This window comes from Diachasma alloeum, unplaced genomic scaffold, assembly GCF_001412515.2.
Source record: "Diachasma alloeum isolate Michigan unplaced genomic scaffold, Dall2.0 Dall_scaffold_00315, whole genome shotgun sequence".
In the NCBI taxonomy this organism is placed as follows: Eukaryota; Metazoa; Arthropoda; class Insecta; order Hymenoptera; family Braconidae; genus Diachasma; species Diachasma alloeum.
Genome location: NW_021680454.1, coordinates 628,579 through 655,718, shown reverse-complemented (window position 1 = coordinate 655,718; position 27,140 = coordinate 628,579). Strand labels below are relative to the sequence as shown.

At 35.5% G+C, this 27,140-nt stretch overlaps 6 protein-coding genes across 8 annotated transcripts; 2 read left to right on the top strand and 4 right to left on the bottom strand.

The window, feature by feature from the left end:
- The first annotated feature begins 12 nt into the window (after window positions 1-12).
- LOC107040032 lies at window positions 13-4,135 on the top strand. The gene is made up of 7 exons (XM_015259935.2): window positions 13-469; window positions 722-965; window positions 1,666-1,813; window positions 1,989-2,074; window positions 2,603-2,836; window positions 2,929-3,183; window positions 3,715-4,135. Exons 1-7 carry the CDS (start codon window positions 389-391, stop codon window positions 3,936-3,938), a joined length of 1,272 nt encoding a protein of 423 aa, XP_015115421.1. The 5' UTR covers window positions 13-388; the 3' UTR covers window positions 3,939-4,135.
- Window positions 3,959-9,599, bottom strand: LOC107040031 (angiotensin-converting enzyme). The gene is made up of 11 exons (XM_015259934.2): window positions 9,532-9,599; window positions 8,411-8,548; window positions 8,172-8,330; window positions 7,906-8,005; window positions 6,882-7,329; window positions 6,554-6,706; window positions 6,010-6,310; window positions 5,080-5,240; window positions 4,818-4,940; window positions 4,543-4,727; window positions 3,959-4,299 (listed from the first exon to the last, which is right to left on the bottom strand). The coding sequence occupies exons 2-11, from the start codon at window positions 8,465-8,467 to the stop codon at window positions 4,202-4,204; spliced, it is 1,785 nt and encodes a 594-aa protein (XP_015115420.1). The 5' UTR covers window positions 8,468-8,548; window positions 9,532-9,599; the 3' UTR covers window positions 3,959-4,201.
- A 2,483-nt stretch (window positions 9,600-12,082) lies between these two features.
- Window positions 12,083-15,500, bottom strand: LOC107040006 (coiled-coil domain-containing protein 113). The gene is made up of 7 exons (XM_015259893.1): window positions 15,418-15,500; window positions 15,092-15,214; window positions 14,356-14,572; window positions 14,046-14,282; window positions 12,961-13,393; window positions 12,406-12,575; window positions 12,083-12,334 (listed from the first exon to the last, which is right to left on the bottom strand). Exons 1-7 carry the CDS (start codon window positions 15,497-15,499, stop codon window positions 12,289-12,291), a joined length of 1,308 nt encoding a protein of 435 aa, XP_015115379.1. The 5' UTR covers window position 15,500; the 3' UTR covers window positions 12,083-12,288.
- A 713-nt stretch (window positions 15,501-16,213) lies between these two features.
- On the top strand, window positions 16,214-19,410 carry LOC107040076 (lipase 3). Its single transcript, XM_015260005.1, has 6 exons — window positions 16,214-16,475; window positions 16,673-16,877; window positions 17,108-17,222; window positions 17,667-18,063; window positions 18,673-18,757; window positions 18,987-19,410. The coding sequence occupies exons 1-6, from the start codon at window positions 16,341-16,343 to the stop codon at window positions 19,313-19,315; spliced, it is 1,266 nt and encodes a 421-aa protein (XP_015115491.1). The 5' UTR covers window positions 16,214-16,340; the 3' UTR covers window positions 19,316-19,410.
- A 303-nt stretch (window positions 19,411-19,713) lies between these two features.
- On the bottom strand, window positions 19,714-22,383 carry LOC107040075 (fas apoptotic inhibitory molecule 1). 3 transcript variants are annotated; one of them, XM_015260003.2, is made up of 5 exons: window positions 22,335-22,383; window positions 21,141-21,373; window positions 20,576-20,701; window positions 20,114-20,163; window positions 19,714-20,036 (listed from the first exon to the last, which is right to left on the bottom strand). In XM_015260003.2, exons 1-5 carry the CDS (start codon window positions 22,355-22,357, stop codon window positions 19,872-19,874), a joined length of 597 nt encoding a protein of 198 aa, XP_015115489.1. In that variant the 5' UTR covers window positions 22,358-22,383; the 3' UTR covers window positions 19,714-19,871. The 3 variants fall into 3 exon arrangements, with proteins under 3 accessions (XP_015115489.1, XP_015115490.1, XP_015115488.1); XM_015260004.2 differs by lacking the exon at window positions 22,335-22,383 and adding an exon at window positions 22,219-22,286; XM_015260002.2 differs by lacking the exon at window positions 22,335-22,383 and adding an exon at window positions 22,163-22,284.
- A 100-nt stretch (window positions 22,384-22,483) lies between these two features.
- LOC107040074 (fumarylacetoacetase) lies at window positions 22,484-26,964 on the bottom strand. The gene is made up of 8 exons (XM_015260001.1): window positions 26,830-26,964; window positions 25,497-25,726; window positions 24,928-25,068; window positions 24,595-24,848; window positions 23,958-24,164; window positions 23,721-23,866; window positions 23,259-23,376; window positions 22,484-22,623 (listed from the first exon to the last, which is right to left on the bottom strand). Exons 1-8 carry the CDS (start codon window positions 26,911-26,913, stop codon window positions 22,547-22,549), a joined length of 1,257 nt encoding a protein of 418 aa, XP_015115487.1. The 5' UTR covers window positions 26,914-26,964; the 3' UTR covers window positions 22,484-22,546.
- Window positions 26,965-27,140: the final 176 nt, after the last annotated feature.

Below are 27,140 nucleotides of genomic sequence, written 5' to 3'. Positions count from 1 at the left end.
TGATTAATTCCGTATTTGTCTCATAATTCTCTGATCCTCAGAACCTTTTCTGACATTTTTAAAGATTTTTTTGAAGATGTAATTCTGCTAATTCTTTTTTTAAATAATTGCGTAGATTGCACCCAGAAAAATGCAATAACAAAACAATTTGAAAGGGCTTTATTTAATTAAACTGAATTATTTTTATGGATGTGAGATCTTCTAGTTCACCGCTAAGAAAATAAATGATTATCGGAAGCGTCAAGTAAAACATTCGGAAATAAAATTATCAGCTCTGATAAGTTTTCCCCTTTTACTATCTCTCTATGGAGTGCAATGATGAAGATTAGATTATCGTCATTCTTCGCGAGGATTGTCACTGTGAATAATTGCAGTTTCGTTGACGAAAATGATTTGGTTGCTATTGATGGGATTGGTGTGTGCAGTCCATAGTGACACGGAGATCAGATGTACACCAGAATTCTGTGCGGTAATTAAAATAAATGCTGTCTTCATGTGTCATAAGATCTGTTGTCTCAAACTTGGTCAACTTATTCTATAATTGTCTTCAATGACATTTTGTTTTTACTTCATTTCAAACTTGATTAACTTATTTTATTATTGTCTTCAATAGTTCAGAATCATTTGGAACATTCTAAAAAATTCAGCAACGTTCTGGAACATTCCAGAACATTCTAGAACTCGCCAGAATTTTCTACAGAAATGTTGTTCTTTGGAATAGGATTACAAGAAGACAAAGGGGTGTCCCGAGTTGAGCGAAGCATGCAAGGCAATGAATGCCACTCATTCTGGGACACATCTTCCGTACCCCGATGTTTGCAATTGCTGTGAATATTGCCTCACGAATATTGTGGAGGGAGGATCCTGTACGACGGGCGCCCCGGGGATGTTTCCACCCACAGACATATGCGGTCCCGGTTTAGCCTGCCTTCGGCATGACAACGGGACGTCGACATGTCAGAAAAGCAAGTTTCGAGACTTAAACATTGACTTAATTAGCACAAGAATTTTATCCTTCCCTGATTTGTTTGTTTATTTTTTATTCAGTGATTTCTATTTTTAATTTTTTTGTTTTTAACGTAATTCGCTGCACGGAGAGAAATATTCATTTTATGTTCGAAAATTGATTGTTTATCAAGAATTAAAAAATTGCATTTTTCAATTATTTCATCAATCTTTCTCCAAATTTTTTTTGTAAACTTTCTAAATTTTCTCAGCTTTTTAAATTGTTTTGTTATCATTGTAAAATGTCAGAAAAATTAGGGTCGACTAGGGCTCAACTGAAAGCTTTGATGTTCGACTACAAAAGTAGAAAATCATTTCAAGAAATGAGAAAATTCGAGAAATATTCAACAGAAATTATATCTTTTTTGTAATTCCGGAGCGAAATGTGGTTGTATATAGGAAATTTGACGGAACTGTCGCGAAATTTTTACGGAGCGTTCCGGAATTTTTATCTGAATCTCCTGTGAAAAATTACGATACCGTCACTTAAATTTTCTGAGTCCACTCCGTAATCGGTGAGTGAATTGTGAGTTCCGTAATTTTTACTGAACATTTCTCTCCGTGTGCCAGTTCGAGAATAATTTAATGTTCGTGCAATGTGGCCAATAATGCGTATTTCTTTACAATTATGATTCCGAAATTTTTGGGATATGACACTAGTGATTTTAGTGGCGACTACAAAATGCAGTAAGGGCCAGAAAGAATGGGATCGGCGGAGGGCGGCCGGTTCAGCAGGTTTTCTAGAAGTGCGGCCCAAGTGCGATGACGATGGACTATACGCTCCTTTCCATTGCATTCCAGGATCAATGTAATTTCTAAAAGACTTTTCATTGTTATAATTCTTTAAATGTAGTTATGAATAATGTAAGTGCTGTAATTATGAAAATGACTGTTCTTCACCTGAAATGAAGAATGATTAGTCAATTATTGTAGTATAAGATGAATGCCCTCAGTTTTTCTCAAAATCTTACGAAAATTTTCAGATGCTACTGCGTCTCTCCGGAAGGCGAAAGAATTTTCGGCGAATTGGCGTTTCTGAATTCCGGGGATGAACTCAAAATGACTTGTGGTAGAAAGAACATATTCTGAACTGATATTTCTTTACGATTGATATCTGCAGACACAAATAAATTCCATAGGAAGGGATTCTATAAAAATTTCCATAGGAAGGAGATTTTTAACAGAAAAAATATTTTACAGCAAAAATCGTTTCATTTTTAGCTTCCGATACAATTTTTTCTATTGAGACGAAAATTTTTTTCCTTTCCCATTAAACAACTAAGACACAAAAATTTAGAGAATTTAAGCAGAGAAATTTTTATAGAAAAAATTCCAACAGAATAATTTGCAAAGAATAAATCAAATTCTATTGATTCTATCTATTGAATATTCCCTACTGAACATTCCTACTGAAAAAAAATTTGTGGAAAAAAAAGAACTGCGAAATTTTCCCATACAATCAGCGAACAACGAATGTTTATTATAATCCAATAGAAATTCAACAGAATTAATTAAAAATTAGTCAATTAATTAGTTAATTTCATACGTTAAATTTTTAAATAAAATTTTTTAGTCCGCATCTTCTTTCTCCCTGCAGGATGCTCTATAAACGACTGGAGAGCACGAAAGACGATAGACATCTCTCGCTGGGAGAATCTAAAAAAACCGGTATTCACAGCTCGATGCACCGAACACGGTCTCTTTGATCAATTGCAGTGTTTGTTAGGAGACAATGCGGATTGTGCATGCGTTGATCCCATGGAGGGCCATCCGAACACCTTAGTGAAGACCGTGAAGGTGAAAGAGATCAAAGAAGGACAGCCTCTTTGTTGTAAATAAAAAAAACATTTTGAAACTCACTAACAAAATTTAAGAAAACGCAAAAACTTCAATTTAAATTATTCTTCAATTATTCGATTCAAGTTGATCCGAAGAGACACACGCCTGGGACGTTCACAACAGATTGCGAATACATGAGATATTCATCGTCACAGTCATCACTGAGCAGGAAACCTCTCTTTAATAATCCGGTTTGTCAGCCCGATGGAATGTTCCATCGGGTGCAGATCTCAGGATCAAAGAAGATTTGTGCGGATCCTTCGGGAAATCAAATCACGTTTGATAAGGTTGGTTTCGCAGCCGACGTGGATTCACCGGAAGCTGTTGTCATGGATTGTAGTGAGTAAATTGCAATCGTCGTTAAAGACGAAAATATTTATTTTTGTGACAAATTACGGTTTTTTTTCACCTTTGGAAATCCTCCACGAACATGAAAAAAATTCTAAATTGTAAAACTTGCAATTTAAAAATTCTATCAATTTTTTTACGCATTCATTCGCTTTTTGTCAATAGGAGTAGTCAATGAAAAATATTCTACAGAAAAAATCAATCTAATTCGCTTTTTCTATCCGATTTATTTATTGAGATATTTTTTATCAAAAAGGAAAAAAATAGAGTAGAAAAAACTTAGAAAGCTCAGGTCGAAAAATTTCTATAGAAAATCGCTGAAAAGAAAAAGTTGTAGAGAAAGATGAAATTCTGGCGGTTTTTCCGTAAAATAATTTCTATTGGACATTAAAAAACTGCGCAATAAAAAACGTAAAAACGCGAAATTTAATAGAATTTTTTAACGAAATCGCGAGGTTTTCCTATGATTCATCAAGTAACGCGGTTCACTTTAAAAATTCAAACATTTCTTCTCCATCTCAGATTGTGCTAGAACCGTTTGGCTTCTCTCTCAAAATGGAATTGAAGAATTACCGAAATGCTGTAGCTTCGGTAATTTCGAGCACTGGCAACATCGACGAAAGCAATATTACTGTGTCGACGGGAATGGCGATCACATTGGACTGGAGAAAGACGCAGCAGAAGACTTGGATTGTTATAAACAATACAACGGGCAGCCCTGCTCCATACAAAATTCAAACTCATAGTAAATACTCGGGGGTCCGAGCAAACTCAATGTCTTTATTAAGATTCAGATACAAAAGTATGGAAACAACTCTTCTATTTCTTTTCGGTTATTCCTACAGAGGAATTCACTAGAAATCGCTACGAAAATTGTTACGCTAGAAAATCTCAAGAACTGGTTTGTTAATAGCTATGACAATAAATATTTTCGTAGATCTTATGTACAATAATTAATTCCAACTTCATATGTACAAAGCTTTCCCAGAGGTTTAATTCTCTTCGTCTCTTATCGAGTCATGAGGAAAATTGAGATGAAAATAAGGAGAAGATAGTGATGACAAGAGATGTTTTCTCCAGAGTTTCCATACCAATGGGCGAAGAGAGCTGAAACGAGACAGTTTCGAAATGAGTTATTAAAATTATGAGTAAGTAAAGTAATTTTGGTTTAAAATATTCTAGAAACTCTTATGAAGGGCTCCGACAGGCGAGCCAGTGAAATCAAAACTGTCTGATTCTTTTTGAAAATCGTCAATAAATCAAACGAATTTTAGATACAAAAAAAATCCGAGAGTAAATAATTAGAAATTTCAGATGAACATTAGACATTAGATTTCGGGGATAATTTACCTGTATCATCCTGACTCGTGATCCACCCAATCACCGGTTCCATGACATTCTGTCGCTGCAGCCATTTATAAAGTGGATCGAAGTATCTCATTAACGCAGAAGCATCGATTCTGTTTGTCCTCCCACGAGTCATTTCCCTCACGATGTCTTGCCAAGGCCTTGAAGAACCTTGTGACAAAACGTCCCTAGAAGAAAATTAAAAAATTTTCGTCATCATAAATAAATAAATTAATTAATTCCTCTTTTCCCTCCACTGAAACTCATTTCACACTAACGACAATAGTCTTCCGGCCTCTCTGGATCGGTAAAGATCGCAGGAGTGCAGGTCCCCTTTGTGTCCAGAAATATCACACAGGGTTTCGTACAGTTGGTACTGCATCACTGTTCCAACGAAATACCTGAAAACCGATCAATTCCACAGGCTTTCATATTTCCACTTCATTTTCTGACTCCACAGCATTCGAAGATATTAATTAGTTAATTGGGTTTACTGCAATTACTCAATGTAATTAATTAATTTGGTTTTACTGTAATTACTTGACGTAAGGAATGTCAGCCGGGACGTGATATTTCGACGCAGGATCGAAATCCCTCTCGATTCTCGCAATGGGAGGTACAATCCCCTGGTATTGGAGCCGCAGCTCCCACCAACGCGTAGTCATATCTGCAACTCCGTCACTGAATACTCGCCATCGCCACTGCGTGGAAAAATACCATCAACTTATTACAAAAAGTCGAATGAATAAGACGAAAGTTGAATGAAAATCAGTCTCTCATATTCTAAAAATCACCCCGTAGAATTTAAACAATTATTTATTGTGAAAGAAATGAGTGGGACATTGCCTTCCTCGCTATAGAGTCAATATATTTTTGATGATAAATTAGCAATTTGTTGAATGAAATTTCTGTGACGAGGAATTTTAATTTGAGTATTAAATTGAATCATGAAACTACTAAGTGTCAGATTTATTTATTGTCCTCCGGGGCTTGCGCACTGCCAGGCTTAGCTTTGGGAAGCGCTTCAATATTATCAAATATTTTATTCACCGTTAATCGTTAAATTTAGTAATTAAATTTTATAATTTATTAAATTTGTTAAATATACTCAAACCTTGCACAATATAAGGAGATAATTCTTCTTAATATTTTTGTCAAAATCTACTATTGTTGGCCATCCCTGCCCCGACGTTGCAATTTTTACCTTTTCCTGAATATTGACTTCAAAATAATTCTGTTCAACAACAGATGATGCAATCAATCTCATGATCAAACCCGCTAAAGATGGCATTGCTAAGAATATTATTAATCGCAATTGGATTCTGTAAACAATTATTTTCCCATTGTCTTAAGTCCAAAATTATTTACCCTGACGCAAAAAATTGAAAATTTCGTATTTAACGAATACAAAAGCAAAAGTCGCCCTTTAAAAGAAATCAAGATCGAATGAAAATTGTTGCGTTATTTCACCTGATCAACGATATAAGCAAACGGCAGATACACAACTTTCCGTAAAGCCATGAGCATCAGGAAGTTGATATTGCTCTCGTAATCCTCTGTAGAATTATTGTAGAGGCCGATCCTCTGCAAATGCCTCGGATTCATCACGGAGAGTTCCATTGCATCACTGACAGCCTCGTGAAATCCAGGCAGGGCTTCGTTTCGAAATATAAGGGGTTGGTCTTTGTACTGAAGGTAATACTCAATGTGCGCCATTTCATGGTGGGTTGACAGCAGATCTTCCATTGTAACTCTTGTACACTGTTTTATTCTGAATGCAATGGATCAAGGATGAAGATGACAAACGTAATGATGAATTATAAATTGCAATTATGAGGATGATGATAATTATTATTAATAATAATAATAATTAATTATGTTTTATTAATAATAGTTAATCGTTGTTATTTTAAATCATAATCTATTATTATTAATAATAATAATATTATTCATTGAAACATTCAGCAAGCTAATACATCTCTACCAATAGAGTAATTGAGACGAAAAAAAATACCTGTAATCAATGCGATTGCAAAAATCCCAAGCACTCGCTGTACATTTCACTTCTCGATCAATCGGCTTCTCAAACATGGAATATCTCCAGAACTCTGGGGGCATTGGCTTCATTCCGAGGGATGTAAAAAATTCTTCAGACATTTGGAACATTCTGAGAACAACAGGATTAAACGCTTTCGAATCAAATCAAATCACTTTAATCCTTAAAAAATTTTCGTAATTTCATTTTCAAAAACATCATCTTCAATCCATTTTATTTCACCTCTTCGTTATTGCTGCAGTTAATCGCATTAAAAAAATCTGTGAATGGAGGAAACGAAGTGTACCTTAACGGCGTGAATCCCTGGATGATCATGTCAAGAGTAACGTCGAATCGCCGGGCAGCAGGGAACGGCTCGACGAGATCGTAGATCCCCTCCCAATTCTGCGCCCACATGTTCCCCAGCAAGTGCGCGGGGAGAGGACCATCAGCCCTCACTTTATCTCCGTATCTCTCAATTAGCTTCGTCCTGACGTACGTGAAGAGATGCTTGTACAGGGGAGTGATTGCAGAGACCACTTCCGCGATGTTCTGCTGGAAGTAATCGTCCTCGTAGGCCTCTCGCATCTGGTCCCCGGCGTCCGAGAAACCGTTCAGCCTGGCCGCTTGGTTCGCCAGCTGCACGTATCTCATGTACTTGTTCTTCAGGGGAGGACCCACCGCCTCTTGCCACGCTCTCCAGTAGTGCAGGAGTTCCTCGTAGTCCCTCGACTTCGCCATTATTCTGTTTACGTCTGGAAAATGAAATTTTTTCCATTTATAACTCGTCGAAATTTTTTAACGGAGTGGAAAAAATTTCAATTATTTTTTTAAAAAATTATGAAAAAATGTAGCAAATTCGCTTGAGAATTCTACTGGATTTTTATTCAATTTTCTGTTAGGTTTTGCAATTTTTTTTCCATAAAAATGTCCAATGGAAAATATTCTATAGAAAAAATTAGTAGAATTTCATTTTTCTATACAAATCATTCTACTGAGATATTTTTTACAAAAATTCGTCAACTTAAATTTTCGAAGCACTTTTGTTCAATTTTTTGAAATAAACAGAGAAGAAAAATCGAGGGGAAAACATTTGGGAAATTCATGCTGAGGAATTCCCATAGAGACAATTATATAAAAAAATGAAATTATCCCGTTTTGTCTATAAAATAATAATAATTGTTTCTACTAGAAATTTTCTACGAAACGAATGGGATTTGTAATAGAAATTCAATTGAATTTTCTAGAATTCAATTTTTTTATCGAATTTGCTAGGTTTTTCCGTTATTTTTGTTTGTCTCTGGAGATTTTTGAGGGGAGAGGAATTTTACCGTGCTCCATGTCAAGATCGCAAGCTGTTCCCATTTTTTTGTACGGGCATAATCGCGCCCTGGTGTAGGATTCTTTCATCTCCACGATCAAGTGATGGATCTGAAATGGTTTGAATTCATAATGCACTGAGTTTCCTATTTTTTTCTTTTCCAAAATGAATAATAAGTAGAAAATCTGAGGTGATGGCGAATATTTGTGAGATAAATTATCATTTCCGCAGTAAAAAAAAAGTTGAGGAGAAAAGAATACATTTAAAACCAATTACTTCATTAAATTTATCTTCGGTCAATGAATTTCTTCCCTTGACCGCGATAATTTTTAGCTGCCTCCTAGCCAATGGGTCGGGGATCCTCGTCCAGGCGAAACTGACCGCCTTTTTCCACGAGGACCTCTCGAACTTCAGTTTCAACGTTTGTTCCTCCAACTTCAACAGAAAATGATGGTAATAATTTCGAAGAGAATTGGCGAGGCCATTCTATTCTGTTAAACTCATGATTTTAGCACCATTTTCCGTCTGTTGTAGTCCGTGATGTTCGTCGCGAAGTTCCACTGCGTCATCATCGTCCTCGTGCAGACACTTGAGGCCTCTCGGTCGTACTCCCGCAGAAATTGCAGGGCCTCTCCCAAGTTGACATTGAGCCCCTGAATACAAAAGGAATAGAGATTTCCGCAGTGAGCAGATAAAATAGTATAGCTCACGCAGTTATTTTATTACAATAATTTTAAAAATTGCATTTCGTAAAATTACGAAATAAATAATTTCTTGAATTATAAAATAATTCAAATAAAAAACTTTATTTCAAATAAAAAAAATAATTAATTCGCGGCAGATTTAATGACCCCTCATTAACACACCAGAGTCCCCTCGTCAAAGATATCTCTGCAAACTTCGTAAAATAAACAAACAACGACTGAAACGGATCCCCTCATTACAGATCCACTCGTAAACGAACACAATTAGAATTCTAAACAGAGCCTCTGACCATTAATGAACCAGGGAACAATGGGAGTTCTGCAGTGCAATAGTTCTATCGAATTGTATCATCTCTGGAGCACCGTTAAACGCCGATTGGCGAGCAACAACGAAGGGCGTGAAGATGCTGATTGAGGATTGCATCTCAATCGTTGTATGTAATGAGTCCAAGTGAAAGTTGTTCGTAGAGAAAAAAATTTCATTTTCAGGGATATGCCGATTCATTTTTATTATTTCTTTAGTATTTTTATTAGCTTTTTAGTCATTATTTTAGTATTTAGTATTTTGTAATTTACTGTTTTTATTAGTTTCTTAAAAATTTAATAGGAAAATTTAGCGAATTCGCTAATCAATTCGATTGAAATGTTTAATAGAAAATATTCTATAGAAAAAATCTGAATAGAATAAATTGTGTACAAAAATCGAATTCTTATGAATTTTTCTATAGAGTATTTTCTACTGAACATTTCAATAAAATCGGCCAAAAACTAATAGAAAGCTCAATAGAAATTTGATAGAATTGTCTAGCGAATTCGCAAAATTTTTCTATTAAATTTCAAATTCTAAAAAAAATTAAATTCTAAAAATGTCCCTGAAACTCGTAAATTTTTTTAATTTTCCGAATTGATAAATTAAAGACTCTTGGTCTTACCTCTGTGTAACGTCCATCGCCACCTCGACAAATAATCAACACTCCAGATAAAATCCACAACCATGAAAAGTGCAATTCCATTTCTCGTGATTAAGCTCGAGATCTCGACGATTGAAATATTTTTAGCTCTCTCAAATTTTTATGATCATAATTTTGTTAAGATATTTGCTGTCATTCACATTGTCGTTCTATTTTACTTCGTCACGGTCTCAGTGTACATTTGGGGGCCTCCAGCGGGATAACTGTAAACGGTCTTATCGAACAATTGCCCCGTTAGCCGAAAGCACGTGCAGTACCTGAAATAATAAAAGGAGTAAGGGTGGTCAAGTGTCTAGGCAACAGTGGTAAAAGCTGGGGTTGAATCACCCTTACGGTGGGACGGGTTTCTGCAGTTGGGGCGGATCGATTTTGGGGATGGGGGCAGCACGAAAATATTTCACAGAAAAATTAAGCGAATTTATTTTTAAAAAATCCATGTAACGTTTTCTGTCAATATTGCCTGATGTGTCTGGCTGTAATTTTGTTCTATTCATAGCTATTATTGTAGTCATAACAAGAATTTTTTAAAACTGCATTTTATCTTTTTTTTCTATTTTAAGGTTTTCTATTTTATTCTATTCTATTTATATATTTGTATATTTAGACTTATAAATTATTTTTATAGCTATAAGCATAGCTATATTTCAACAATTTCTGCGATTTGAAATTAGTCAATTAATTTAGATGAATGGATTGTTTATAGAAAAAAAAACTGTAAGACCGAATGGGCATGTTTATAGCGCGCGAGATACTCTAGTCGATAGAAAATTCTATTGAATTTCTAAAGAAAATGTCATTTTTATTATCAATTATTATTATTAATTGAGTGTTAAAATTTCTTTCCAAAAATTTACCCTTAATAAAAAATGAGAAAGATCTCATCAAATCCCTCCCGTATTTTCACAATCACAACTCGATATTCAGAATTCCTCCGCCTCAGTCTCAGTCTAAAAATCACCACAATTGACGTCTACTCATATTTTATTCCCTCCGCTTACAATAAATTACTGATATCACAATTGTTTCTGTTTTTCTCTTCGCCTCGATTCCGTATCCGTGCGTGTCCCGATAAAAACTGAATCCACGAGGGTAATATTCCACAGGACGTCGTCCAGAGCACCGAGTAGAGGAAGGGACAGGCATCAGCGGTGCATGAAGCGTAACCAACAGACTCAGCGCGGCACGAGCCGAAAATCTTCCAACGTTAAAAGGAGACTGAGCACGATTATTTCGACGATCCTCGTGAAAAAAATTGGAGGCAAAATGAGGATCCAGTGGGACAGTTTCACTGTGACCCCAAGTTTCATGGTTCCACGAAACTATCGGGTCTAATGGCTTTCTGTGTTCTCCACGCATTTTCGAGCTCTCGACAATTGCTTCGTGCGCACTGACCTAGCTCGACGTCATCCAGAAAATGATCCCAACCGTACGAAAATAGAATAAATGCCCTGAATTCCCCGAAAATAAAGTGAATGGGGAAATTGATGATGAAATGGCCGTGAAAATGCGCCTGTTGAAATTTTTAAAATAAGGGTCAGGAGGAGGGATTGGAAAATTATTGCAATTTTCTAGGACGTGGTTGCGTGTTGGAAATCGTGATAATTGGAGAAAATTATTTTACGTAATTGATGACTGGAGGAGAAATAGGGAATTATGGGTTTGATGAATTAGTGGATAAGTGGAGGATGTTGATGGTTATTCTCGGAGGGAACTTTTCACCTTTGATTTGAAGGGAAAATTCTTGGAATATTTAAGTTGATTTGAATTTAAGGGGGAATTTGAATGAATTTTGCAGGATATTTCAATTCATTTTCTGGGCACTAATATTTTCCTTTCAACATTTTATCATAAACTGCCGAATTTTTTAACAGGAATTTTTTACAATTTTTCCAATTTTTTTCAAAAATTGGAATTTTTCAATTATCTCATCACTTTTCCTCAAAAAATGAACTTTCTAATTTTTTTATCAGATTTTTAAAATGTTTTCTAACGGTTCATTATCGAGATCAACCATCGGTAGAATCATAAATTCTAAGTAAAGTTAAATTTTGAAGAAGTAAATTGCTAATACTCATTAATTTTAAATGATTAAATTAATCAATAATTAAAATATCCAAATTCCGCACTATTTTATCAATCAATAATTGAGTTCGAAAAATTGATCATCATTTGACTAATCGCAAATCCCTTTTACGAAATTTAGAAATATTAGCTCAAGAGTCAATCCAAAATTTAAATTATTAATTATTTTACAATTTTCAAATTTAAACGGAAATATTCCAAAAACCAATGATGGATGCCGGTCCATTATCGAGATTCAAATTCAGACCTGCAAAGTTTAAATAATAATAAAATCATTGTTAAATGAAACCTCTAATGTTCGCCTACAAAATTAAAAAAGCGTTTCACAGGAGAAAAAATAGCCAAAGTACTCGGACACCCTTAAATATGCTTTATTTTATTTTTTCATGTAGCTAGGTGTATCATCGAATGAGACGCAGGAGTAGGCGTTTTCCGTTTTGCTTCCTTCAGCAAAAACAACACCGGTAACGACAATTACCCTGTGGTGCAATCTGTGACGGCCAGGACAGCGTGGCAATTACTCGTGAGATAATTGCGTCCACTCCTAGTCGCACATTAGAGAGCACGAACTCCCCGGTGAGGTCCAACCGAAGCAGAGGAACAATTGAAAATTTCTAGGGACAGTTTTTACGTCGTTCAGACCGATGGAGTCGATAGAAATCCATTGGGGCACCTCGTCATCCTGCAATGATTTCGGGTTTTATTCCCATTCTAGTGTGCATCGCGGATTCATGATGAATATGAATAAAATACCCGGAATTAAATTTTTTAGGGACTTCCGATTGATTCAGTAGCTTCTGATGCTGTTTGTACGTGTTCAGAGCAATCATCTGGATTTTTTTACGCCTCTCCAGTCGTTTGTAGGTTTTCCTCATCTCTTGGAGCTCTGCTTGCATTTTTATGAACTCCAAAACGTTCGGCATCTGCAATGAATTCAATATTAATTCAATAATTGACCTGAAATTTGAATATTCTATTAATTTATCTACCAAACTGCGAATTTTTAATTACAAAATTCCTTGAAATTTCATCTAAAAAATTTTTAACAGTGAAATTTTATCAATTATAAATTTATTTGTTAATTTAGTCGTTCCCAGAATGGACAACGCCATTAATCGCTCAATTAATTAATTAATTAATTAATAATAAACAAAATCATTAATTATCTTAATAATTATTTTTATAATTAATTGATAGTACTTAAGTTGATTAATTATTTTTTGTATCATTATTTTTATTATTAATTAATAAAATCATTAATTAATCATAAAATAAATAATTAATTAACTTTGATCACACGTTCATTACCTTTCGTTCTTCCATCAACTTCTTAATCTCCTCCATTTCCCTATCAGTTCTCTCCACTTCCTCCTTTATATTCTGACCCTCAACCTTCAGCTTTTCAATCTGCTTCTCCTTCAACTCAATCTCTCTCTCCATATTTTTGAGAACTTGTCGTTGTTCGTACAGCTTATTCTTCTTAGTGTTCAATTGGAGATTGTATCGACCGGTGATTCTCTTCAGCTCAGCCAAGTCCACGTTTTTCTCCTCGATTTTCTTCAGGTAGTCGTGATTCTCTATCGCGAGGACTTCGAAGTCTATCGGGTGCAGCGTTTCGCCGAGCTCTTCCCTCTGTTGCAGTTGGATTTTCGACTTTTTTATTTGCTGCTTTAGGGACAGGGTTTTTAGCCGCAGTTTTTCAACTATTCTGTCAGCAGCTTTTATCCAGTCCTCCATGAATCTGAAGGAATTTTGAGTGTGAAGCATTTGCATTTTGAAGAATGTTTCATGAATTCTTTACTACTCTACTTCTGAGTAAGGGAAAATATGAAATTTGTGGTCGGTTAGTGGTTAATCATTTCATTCATTTTATTTATTTATTTATTTAATTTCATATTTTATATTTAATTATTTTATTTTATATGCAAACTTTTAGTGGGCTAGTGATCAATCACATTATTTATAATCGTTATGTGATTATTGATACATTAAAAACGAAGTTGCTCTCATTGTGTCAAGATTTAAGAGAAGATTAAATTTTTTTTGACAAATACATGAATAAAAATTTCTGCTTCACGATTTTTTTATTCCAATAATAAACAAAAAATGCTTATGAGCAATAATTCTTTATTGGACAAGAAATTTATGTATTTATTTAGTTATTCTTTCATTTATTCATTTAATTATTTACGAATAAATATATTTTTTTAAGTACCAAAATAGAAACAGATCTTACGAAGCAAATTTTCCAAGGCAAGATAAGCGTAAAATATTCATAATTAGGTCGTCATTAATTACGAACTTCGGATATGATGAAAAAATTCAGTAAACCCTTGGAATTGTCCGAATTTCCTCCCGCAATGAATTCTAATTTTCCCGAGAAGTAAACATACTTAATAAGTTTCTCAGCTGGAAGTTTTCCGCTGACAGGATCGATTCCCCTCTTGATAACATTCTCCTCGAGCTCGGTCTTCGCCTCCTGAATGTCCTTAATCCTCAGCTGAATCTCCTCCACCTGAGCCCTGAGATTAGCCTTCTTCTTTATCGTCTGCTGCTCGAGGTTCACCAGGTGCTTCTTCATCTCCTCGATCTCCTTATTCGTCATTTCAATCCGATGGTTCAAGGTTATCCTGTTGATGAATCGCGAGGGAACTCGTAAAATAATTCTAAATCCAAATAATTTTAAGACGCAGATTGACTCGCCTCAGGTTCTTCGATTGCGGTATCAAAGCGGATCCGTAACGACGACTTCCTGTAGATGTTTGCATGCTCCTGTCTGTGCTCGGTGACATTGAGATTTTATCTCGAATCGATGTGGATCCACGAACACTTCCTGGGAAATTTTGGGTTGAGGTCATGGGAGCTATCAGGGATGCAGATCGCTGCACTTGTTTTGCTGTTTCTAGGACTTGTGCCATTGCTGTGGACAGGGATTAAATATTTTTTCTTAGTCATTTGAATTATGACAACACGCACGGAATAATTTATTAGAAAATAGGTTCATTCAATTAATTTCCTAGCCGATTTACTGGGCAATTTTATTTCAATATTCTGCGATTTTTTTTTTCACTGAAATCCTATCGAAAATAATCAACAGAATTAGATTTTTTACAAAACTTATTCTATTCAGATATTCTCTATAGGAATTCCTCGATTGTTTGTTCCTTCTCTAAGTTTTTTGGTTGATTTTTTTAATGAAAAGAGGGGAATGACAAAGTGGGAAACAATTAGAAAATTCATGTCGAGGAATTCCTACAGAAAATATCTGATCAGAGAGATGAAATTCCACTGATTTCTTCTGTAAAATAGTTTCGATTGGGCATTTTCTACAAAAAACGCGCTGTAAAGCCGCAGAGTAGTTCTGTTTAATAGAAATCCAACAGAATTTTATACAGAATTCTTTAGGTTTTTCTATAAATTTTTTTACGTGTCTACTTACTGACTAATGCCTGTGGGTCGTGTCTCCGCAAATACCGTTCAAACACCATATTCTCCAAAGCAAGAAGTTTGTTGGTATGAATTGCTGTTTCCAGACACTCTCGTAGACTTTCGTCACTCATTTCTAGAGGTAAATCATGAGAATTATCAGATGAATGCTCCGAATCAATCCTTTTCCATCCAAATTAAATTAAATGAATGAAGATTTAGAAAAATAGAAGAATACGAAGAAGTGAGGCCTTCGCGTTCTCCTAATGTTCAATTTCTCTTGTGCAAAAATTCCTGGCAAATGTGAAATTTTATTTTTTATTCATAATTTATTCACACCTTCATAATCGGGTTCTTCTTCCCAGCCCGTGGTCAATCGCGAAACGAGGCTGATACCACTGGCTTTTCTGGTAGACGTCATCTTCCATTGATATAAAATCGAAGACCATTGAATTTTCAATGCACAAGTCTCGTCATTTTAAATGCACTTTGCGCTTCTCCCCATATTCTCGGGTGATTAGTTTTTTTTGTGGAAGTGAGGTTCAGCTGCGGAATAGTGCTCCTCACATTTTCGCGGAAAAAGAGAAATGAACGTCGACGACTGCTTCGATGTTAAATCGATAGAATCTGCATGTACCTTTAGATTGCTTGCACATTCTGTTGTGTTCGTTAACCCTTTGTTGAGTAAATGGACGCACGAGACAATTTCATCTTCAGAATTTCGTCTTTCTATACAACATTTTCTATTGAGATGTTTTCTATAGAAATTTTTCGACAGCAATTTTCTAATTTTTTTCATTACATTTTTTTCTATCATTTTAATTTTAAAATTAAGTAAAAAACACCTGGAAAATTAGGATCGAGAAAATTCCATCTAATTCCATCGATGGACTAAATTTTTTGTCCTCTCGGAAAACTAATAAATCCCATCAACGGACCGTTCTTGCAGTAATAAAATCTAGCAGCAGCTTGGAAAGTGATTTTACCTTCTTACAATTACCGCAGACTTTATGGTTCCACTGGTGATAAATCACAGTCCAAGAATCAGGTGGGGTATAAATCATATTCTCAAACATCCTTGAGAACATCTTACGATTATTGCTCATTGAAGACTATCGGTATAATTTTGCATATAGAACTCATATGTGGCCGATGAAATTATCCAAAGTGTAATTTCAATCGTCAGTCATCGCTGGGAAGTATAATCAGATCGTCCGGGGATACAATCACGAACAAGTTTAGTCAACAAATCAGGCCTGCAAATGTTCAAATTGCTAATTCACTTTCTCATTAGCCTATCATTACCGCCTTTGTTTCTCTCTGCGCTCTTCCCACGAACGCCCAAGCTCCATTCCGTGGAGGAAGGAAGAGGAAAGCTCTTCTTTGCGCTCGATGTTGTAAGTTGACACTGACAAATTTGTGCACCACGATTTTTTTAATTATCAGGAATATAATGTGTTCATTAATTTAAAAAAAACGTTTGAGAAAGTAAAACCTGTCCAGTGATTTTCAAGAAGCTCATTCATTTCAAGAAGTTCATTTTTATTAACTGTTTTCATATCGTCTCACGACAGAAATTTTATTGAAATTCTAGTTGGGTTTGGCTAAACTTCACGGGCGGAAAATAGAGTGGTACAATGTTACTACAGATGACGGATATATTCTGGCTCTCCACAGAATTCTCTCGAATTCTTCGGTGGATGGGGAGAAGTCGGGCCCCAGGCCTGTGGTTTTCCTCCAGCATGGGCTGATGGCGACTTCAGATGCCTTCATCGTTTATGGCTCTCCCAGGAGTCTTGGTATCGCACGAAAAAATTTCATAAAAAAACGTTACGAGTCCGATAGAAAATTCTATTCGTTTTTGCCGATTTTAGTGAAGAATATCGCAGTCTTACTGCGTTTTTTCATAGAAAATGTTGAATAGAAGCTTCTTTATAAACAAAATCAGTAGATTTTACTATCTCCCAAATATTTGAAACAGTACATACTGCCTCGTATTTTTTTAAAATTTTGTTCTTGTCAATTCCAGGGTACCAATTATCAGATGCTGGATACGACGTCTGGATGGGTAATTTCCGAGGGAATACGTACTGTCTGACGCACGAAAAATGGTTGTCTGATAATTCTGAATTTTGGGACTTCAGGTTGAAGCGCATACTTTTATCAAATGAACCAAATCAATCAAAATTATTCACACGAGAAGATCTCACGGAAAAAACTAGCGAATTTGACCGAAAATTCTATTGAATTTCTACCAAACTTCTATTGAAAATTCTATCATTTTTTGTTTAATCTATTAAATAATTGCGCAGCTCACTGCGTGTTTTATTCTCAGAACATCTCCGATAAAACTATTTCCCAGATAATCAGGAGAATTTCATTTTTCTATCCAAATTTTCCTGTTGAGACGGTTTCGCTAGAAATTTCTCGACACGAATTTTCCAAGTTTTTTCCTCTATTTTTCTTCTCTTTTCATTTACAAAATCAAACAAAAAACAACGCAAACAAATATAAGAGAATAAATTGTAAAGATATCCGCTAGGTTTTTCGCTTCATTATTATCGAATTGTTTTCTTATTTATCGTTAGCATGGATGAGTATGCTCTTCAGGACCTTCCTCCGCAGATCGACTTCGTCCTCAAAGCCACTAATCAATCGTCTCTATCGTTCATCGGCCACTCATTAGGCGCCACCACCCACATAATGCTCCTCAGTGCTCGTCCAGAGTACAACAAGAAAATGGACTTTGTGGTTTACTTTGCCCCAGTCGTTTATTCGGTGACTCGAACACGTCTGAGGGATACCCTGCCCGCGCTGGCTCTGATTCCCCAAATATTCGCACGGAGTGGAGCCGTCGAACTATTCAGCCAGAACTTGCTCAGCCCCATCACCATTTACTTCTGTGCATCCACTAGGTCTCTGCTTGAATGGTGTCAGGGTTTAATGGATCGCCTCGTGGGATACGATCGAGAGCAATTTAATTTAGTGAGTGTCATCGATAATTTTTGAAAATTACTCTTGAAATTTCAAGTTGTTAAAAAAATTTGGCTCAATTTGCCGGAAAAAGGCGGAAAAAATTCAATTTGAGGGGAAAAAGTGAATAGAATTTTACATTTCTCTGAAAATTTGAGTGATGTCCCATTTTTTTAGCGACAGGAAGACGGAAATTCTATGATTTAGCTGAATTTTGAGTGAAAATGAATACTCACTGTCAAATTTTCTTCAATTTTCTAGGGATTTCTGTAAAATTCTTGGAAATTCAGTAATTTTGAAGGAATTCCTTCAAAAATTCAGAGGAATTTCCAATTGAAGGAGAGATTTCGCAGAATTTTCATGACTTTCCATTAATTTTTCGGAAATAATTAAACTAAAATTTACAGTTTGCACGGATTTTTCTATGAAATTATTAATTTTCAATGACAAAATCCTCTGAAATTGTAGTAGAAACGTCAGAAATTTCCAAGGCTCTCACCGCAAGCCTCAGTGGAAATTTTTTAAATTTGTGACGACGAGAAATTTACGTGAAAACATTCACGCAATTTTCAATTTTCGGGGCGATAACATTGAATTTTAATTTATCTCTTAATATTTTAGAGAGAATTCCTGGGTGTAATGTCTTATTATCCTGCGGGGACGTCAGCCAAAGTTATTTTTCATTACAGTCAGCAAACACTCAGTGGTAATTATTCAAATTTTCTCAAAATTCATGATTTTGAACGAGAAGAGGTGAAATAAATTATGAGATAAGTCAATGTCAATGAGACTTCAGCGTTCGCTGAATATTTTGTTGCGAAATTCTGGTGAATATTTTCTAGCTCTCGTTTCAAAGAAAACCTCTCGGGAATTTTTTCTCATTTCGATTCGAAAAATTCAACTTTTCGTCACAATTTTGTTTCGATTTATCAAAGGGAAATTCCGGAAATACGATTACTTGACGAGCGACCTGAACCTCCAGCACTACGGCCAACCCACAGCCCCCGATTACGATGTGAGCGCCATCGACGTGCCCGGAATGGCGATTTTTCGAGGCCCCGGTGACGTCGTTACCACAGACGAGGATATGAGAGTTTTCATTAACAGTCTGTCACCGAAACAGTCTGTAGTCTATGAAACCGTGAAATTCCCTTCGTTCAATCATGGCGCGTTCATCTCAGCTCGGGATCTCAAGCCACTGGTAAATGATCTGGTGCTGGAGTATCTCCAAAAATATTATCAGAATAAAAATAGTAAACTTTAAGTTTCCAGGATCATTTTAGAATGAGTGAGTGCAAATCAAATGAATCAACTGAATAAATCGAATGCAAATGCACAAAATAAAACGAATAAAATCAATCACATGCTCAATATTTTTTTTGAACTCGAAAATTTCAATATTTAACCCTTTTTTTGTTTTTATTTAAAAAATCAAACAAAAAAATTAGAAAATTGAATTCTATTTATTTATTTCTATAGAATATTTTCTATTTCTGCGGAATTTTTCAATAGGATCAATCAAAAACTAATTCAAAATTCAATAAAATTAAAATACAATTATCTCGCGATTTTGCAAGGTTTTCCTGTGAAATTTTATATTTTTATTTTATAATTAATGCAATTGACGGATTTAAAATTTAATAGAAATAAAAAAACATCGTCTTTCCTTATATTTTTTATTTTTCACCTCCACTAAATTAATTACAATCGTTCATCAGCCCTCGTCGTTCAAGTGAATACAAAATAAATAAGTGGCACATTTAAATCAACAACCGTATAATAAGGCACTGAAGGCACATGTGAGTGATCAGTAAATATTTCTATTCTGTCGGTGACAGCAAGTTTTGTTCGGTAATTTCGATGCCGTCAACGTACAATATGTACTTTATCCCAGCGCCCTTTTGTTCTGAACTGCAGGAACGAATGACCGCTGGCGAGCCTCCGAGGAGAAACAGCATTTCAGCTCCGCCATCGATGAATTCGTTCTGAAAACATTAATTGATTTTCGTTTATTCTAAAAAAAATTTAAGGAAGATTACAGAGAGTTGGAGAAAATAATCACCTCCACATCGATTTGCTCGCCATTGACCCATACCGCCTGTGTAGTTTTATCTAAACAGAATTTTTAACTAATGAAAAAATTTCTCATTGAACTTTAGGTTTCCGCGATTATTTTATAAATTAATAGACGATGGAAAAATTTGAGTGGATATAACTCTTCTAGCATTTATTTTACTTTGAGACGACGGTCGCAATTACAATTGTGATATTTTTGGCGGAATCAGAAATATTTATTTGAAAAATCATTAATATCGACGTCAATTTAGAATTTCAGGTTTTATATTATATGTAAAATACTATATTTTCCGTATTTCTTATTAGGGAATAGAAATATAAAATATAAACGAAATAATTAAGGAACCTAAGAAGGAGAAAAATTGAAAAAATGTGAACAGAATAAGTTGAAATTAAAAACGAATAGAATTCCCTGTGATTTTGTATGGAATTGTATTTAAATTCTTACCTAATACAATCCTGTACTTATTCTCCCCAATTTTCGTCACCCAAGACTCGAGAACCTTCGACTGCGACTGCACAAAGTTCTTGAAGCTCTTTCCATTCACCCAGAGAGTGTACGAGTACCTGAGACCTGCAATAACCCCAAATTTCCATCTGAATGACATAAAAATGAGCGGAGGTATCCCCAACATGTCGAATGGAATTGTTATATAAAACTGGATGAGTACTTTTCCCTCAACAATAAAACTCGATAAATTAATTTAAATTTGTATTCTTTCTCAGGAAAAATTTCGCTTTGATAATAATGAAAATTATTCCGAAACAACAATTTTCATTTTTAATTATCATTTCATTTAATTTTTCATTTCAAGAAGATACTAAATAATTTTTTCCTGAGAAAAATTATTAAAATTATTGAAATTAAATTAATTTAAATAATTAATGTCAATAATTTTTAATTATTTAAATGATTTAAATTAGTATTATTATTTATTATTTAGCATCTACTTTGATAGAGCGACAGGATAATTCTCACTAAACTTTTCTTTCCATTGATCCCCACAACTTACTTGGTATGGGATCGACTCGAATAACGAACTTTGTGTCCCCGAACATGACAACCTCATCCCCAACGAGCCGAAACATCCACTCCCTGTTGACCAGTGTCTTCCCATCGATCTTCACAACCCTTCTACCCGTAGCAGTTCCATGCTCAAACTCAACGACATGATTGCCATCGCTCAGAGGCACAATCCACCTAGCAGTCGGTTCATTCAATGTCATCTCCAGAGCTTGCAAGCTCCTGTTGAATCAGAACCGCGAGAAATAATTTAATAGAAAGCCTAGCGAATTCGGGAGGAAATTCTGTGAGAATTCTATTAGTTCTTGGACGATTCTTGAAATATTTCGACGTTCAGTAAAAATATTCTGTACGAACAATCAATAAAATTCCATTTTTCCAGATGATTTTTTTTTATATTTTTTATTTTTTCCTAAATTTTTTCTCTTCGATTTTTTCTGGCGAAAAGAGAAGACAAATACAATAGAAATGTTTACATAAATAAAAAAAATCTTTATAGAAATTCTACCTATTTTTTTTTCTATAAAATATTTTCTATTCGACACTTTCTATCAAAAAAATGCAAACAAAATCAATAGAAATCCACTAGAATTTTCTATCGAAATCGCTAATTTTTTCTACGAAATTTTTCGTGCGTGAAACCTCGCGAACTCCCAACTATTCACAGAGTTGAAATTCTACCCATTTTTTTTTCTATAAAATGTTTTCTATTCGACACTTTCTATAAAAAAAATGCAAACAAAATCAATAGAAATCCACTAGAATTTTCTATCGAAATCGCTAATTTTTTCTACGAAATTTTTCGTGCGTGAAACCTCGCGAACTCCCAACTATTCACAGAGTTGAAATTCTACCCATTTTTTTTTCTATAAAATGTTTTCTATTCGACACTTTCTATAAAAAAAATGCAAACAAAATCAATAGAAATCCACTAGAATTTTCTATCGAAATCGCTAATTTTTTCTACGAAATTTTTCGTGCGTGAAACCTCGCGAACTCCCAACAACTCACAGAGTGACTCGAACATGAAGTAAATGCTTGGAACTAAGCGTGATGCAGGGACTCACAGACGTAGCTATTGAGTCATTGACACGTTGATGTGAGTGGCAAGCTACATGCATTTGTTGTGAGCCTGTCACACGAGGCTTTCACACGTAGACTGCAATATTATTCTAGTACGTACCGAAGGAGAGCGCCTGCCATCATCGCACCTGTTCTACTATTCTGCCCGCCTGCATGCGACGAACTGGCATATTGATCGCGCCCGAAGGCCGGGGGATCGATACCAAACTGTAGTTTTGAGCAGGGGAAAATGAGTGGGAAATTACTTGATCGATAGAATATGTTTGTGACTTTATTAATAGAAATACATTGACATTATTCATGTTTTGAGGATCAGTCGGAGTGCGCGGGGAGGAGCTCTCCTGTCGCCTGGCCGAAACCAATTTTGTAGCCGTCGCCGATGCAATATCCTGGGTGAAGAGAGAATAGCAAAAATTGATTGGAGATTTTTCTTATTTTGTGAGAAATATTTTGCAGAAAATGTAAGTGCATTCACGACGGAAATTATTGGCAATTATTGGAAATTTTATTATTTTTTTTTAATCTCTTTAGTTAGCCCAGATATTATGCAAATTTTGATGAATGAGGTCTCATAAAGGATATCCAAGCATCTTTGACAGTTTGGCACAGATCGAAGTCTACATTCAACCATTTTCAATCATCAAATTTGTCAATTAAATTGCTGAAGAAAAATTTGAAAAAGTTATGAATATTCATTCAAAATGTCATTAAAATTACGTTTTGAACAGAATTATTTTTCTAAACATTCGCTGTTTGTAAATTAATTATTGAAATTGTTTAAACGTTCGGAAACATTATTTTTTTGGACATGAAATCGATTTCTGGTAAAATTCTGAATATTAATAAATGTGTGACGATTCCGAAAGAGTTTTTATTTTAAAATGTTTTTTAACGGCTCAACGTCGGATTTCAATTCAGACCCTCAAAGTTTAAATAATAAAATCATTGTAAAATGTCTTAAGAATGAAAAAATTTAATGCAACTGCTCTTTTCAATAAAATAAGATGATAAATAATAAATTCACCTCTGATGATAACTTCATCATTATCTTGCAAAAATTTCCTCGTGGTGCCATCCTGCATGGAAATCGGTTTGGATCCCCTCCAAGACAGTTCCAGCATCGATCCATAAGAGTCCGCAGACTGCGGAATTAATAAATAAATCACTGACAATTACAGACTTCACTGAGGCTCAATGAAATTCCAAATTCGCTTCAATTTTCAATAAAAAAAACGAATATTCAGGATCAAATTGCGCTGAATTTTTAATAAATTACAAATTAAAAAATACATTCATCCGAATTATCCATTTTCATTTCAATTTTTCATAACTGAAATGAAAATTCCGTTGTCGTGAATTTCTTAAAATTTCAGTAAATTTATGACATAATAAGAATTTTTAAGAAATTAACTGGAAATTTAAGTCAAGAATTTTTAAATGTCCATTAAATCTGAGGGGAAACGAGGATTTTATGAATGCAACTGACCTCGCCACTTATCGTGCCAGATGCCATCAAATCACCGGGATTGATATTGCACCCAGTCACGGTGTGATGAGCCAACTGTTGCTGAGGTGTCCAGTACATGAACTTGTAGTTGCTGCGAGAGACCGTTGTGACAACTCCGTTCGCAGCTACGAGGTCAGAACACAGCCGTCAACACAACAAACATCATTCATGCGTTATGAATAGAAGATTAATAGTGCGGAAAGAGTAATTACGTACGTTTTATGTCGACTTCGAGCTTGATATCGAAGTTGCAGGACTGGGGGTGCTGGAGGTAGGGGAATGGGGCTGGATCCTGCGCCATGTTGGGGACTTTGAAGGGCTCCAGTGCCTCCATTGTAACGACCCACGGGGAAATTGTTGTTCCCAAATTTTTTGAACCGAATGGGCCCAGGGGAACGTATTCCCATTTCTGAACGTCTCGAGCTGCAATTCAATTAATTATTCACGTCAACAGTTCCATATTGACGTAATTTAACACTTGAAAAGAAATAAATAAAAACATTTTTGAAGTTTTAAAAAATTCCTTTTTAGTGAAAAGAGAAGGAAAATAAAGTGGAAAAAAATTGGAAAATTCATGTCAAGGAATTTCTGTAGAAAATGTCTCAGTAGAAAAAATTGTGTAGAAACATGAAATTCTATTGATTTTTTTTTCTATAAAATAGTTTATTTTCGACATTTTCAATAAGAAAAAACCGTAATGCAACTGAAAATTTAAATGTTATGAAAGATCTTAAGTGTTCGTCTATCAAATTAATTAATTTTCCTCAAGTAAATCAGTTCCATTCCCTCAAATATTTCACGTGGAATCCAGAGCAAATTTTTTCTCTCAGTGCGCAGAATAAAAATGTCGTACCGCTCCAATCGTTCATCAAAACCATTCCAAAAATATGATCATAAGCCTTGGATGCTGTAACCGTGTCCCCGAGATTGGTAGGTGGGCCACCCACGAAGAATGCAACCTCAAGCTCGAAATCCATGAGCCTTGAAGGCCCGTAAACCGGCGCCTCACCCTCCACCGGAAGTGTCTGCCCGCGCGGCCGGCGAATCGGAGTGCCGGAAACGACAACCGAACTGGCTCTCCCGTGATAACCGACCGGCAAATATTTCCTGTGCGAATTAATCAAACGCATTCGATTCTTTATTCATATTAAATGAGGCGGCTCATCATTTCTTCAGGATTTCTCACCAATTTGGCATCAGGGCATTCTCTTTTCCCCTGAACATCATACCGACATTCGTGGCGTGATGAATCGACGAGTAAAAATCTGTGTAGTCCCCGATTTTTGCGGGAATGTGCATTGTAGCTGATTCCTGGGGAACAAATGCCCTGGAACAACATTATTGAAATCAAATCAGTAGCGAAGTAGTAAAACGGTACAAGTCAATTTTGACTATTGGTCAGTTTTCGATGAATATCTCGGAATCTAAGAAAGATAGCAAAATTTTTCTCACAACCTTTCTTGTAGAGCCGATTGAGAGCTACAACAAATGTGATAACAAAAATTTTGCTATCTATCTTAGATTCGGAGATATTCGTAAAAAACTGAACTGGGAGATGAATCGACGTAACCGCTTTGCCCCTTCGCTACTGAAATGTTCATTATTTTCTCGTTGATTGACACTTGGAGACGAAATTTTGAACTGAATTTTGAAAGAACTCATAAATTTTTATATTTTGTTGTGTCAGAATAAAATCAAACAATCCTGTTCGATTATTCATCACTCTTGCTTCTCATTCTCGGTTCGGCTACTAACTTTGATCGCAGCGGCTCCTCCTGGAGAGTCCTACACTCCACCCCCAGCAGATTTTGAATACTAAGCCTAGCCTCAACCCAGGAGGGCCTCCCCAGCGCCATAAAATCGTTGAGGCTCTCCTGCCGGAAGACATCCTGCTTGTTCACCAGTAACGGACCAGTGAAGAGGTGAGAGATGACGAATAAATCGAGAATCTGGTCCCCAATTGCAACTCCAATGCGCTTTTGCGGCTGAAATTCAAGTAAAGTGGAGCGTGCCTTTATCTACTGATAAGTAGTAATCGCCCATCGAGTAAGACGACACCTCAATGTCAGACTGATTGAGTGAAGATAACCCAAATCAAATTTTAGACTCTCCAGCAAGTAGAATATATTTAATAGATCAGCCAAAACAATAATAACAAGAAAAACTATTTTTATTGTTCGGTCTGACCTGTTCAATATTTTCCACTTGATGGATGATCATCAATAATACAAACAATAATAAATAAATAAATAATAATAATAACAATCGAGGGAACAAAACAATAATAATAATAGTGAAGCTATTGCTGTTGTTTTGTTCGATGTCTTGTTATTGTTCTCTCTGCGGCTCCAAGTAGATAAAGACAGCCGTGACTTGATCTACTGGCAAGTAGTAATGGGCAGTTGAGGGAAGACAAACGTAACTGACTTTCTCTCATCGCCACGAGATGGCGCCTGACGAAATTCTAAATTTATCGAATGATTTGTCGCACGAACAACATCCGTGAATTCCTGAACAACAACAACAACTTGTTAAATTCCCGTGAGAATGTCCTACAAACTATTCGGATAATATAACCCCATGAAAAAATTTTCCCAAATAATTTCGATTAATTAAAATAATGGGGATGACCTCAAATGAATTTTGAACTTCGCCAACAATAATAATAGTGAAGCTACTGCTGTTGTTTTGTTTGATGTCTTGTTATTGTTCTGTCTGAGGCTTCAAGTAGATAAAGACAGCCGTGACTTGATCTACTGGCAAGTAGTAATGGGCAGTTGAGGGAAGACAAACGTAACTGACTTCCTCTCATCGCCACGAGATAGCGCCTGACGAAATTCTAAATTTATCGAATGATTTGTCGCACGAACAACATCCGTGAATTCCTGAACAACAACAACAACTTGTTAAATTCCCGTGAGAATGTCCTACAAATTATCAGGATAATATAACCCCATGAAAAGATTCTCCTAATTAATTTCGATTAATTAAAAATAATGGAGATAACCTCGCTAGAATTCTGAACTTCTAACAGTAGAAAATCTTCGCCAAAGTCAGACACAAAAATTACAATAATGAAACTACTCACGTTGTCAGCAGTTGAGAAGATCCCATAGGGTAAATTCTCGATGGGAAACTCGGTGTCGTCGGAGTAATCAATGAAAGACTTCATTTCGTACGTCCGCACACGCCCACTTGCCGTTAAAAACTGAATCTCTCCGAATGCCACTGGCTCATATCGTGATAAACACTCGGGGGCTCGTCGAGGTCGACCGGCCTTCAGATAATTTATTCACCTGTTTACAGGTTTATCCCGGACTGATCAAGAAGAACGGGTTTTCTATTTTTCGAGAATATCGGATTGATTAAATCGAAACGGGTTTATATTTTTGACTGAAA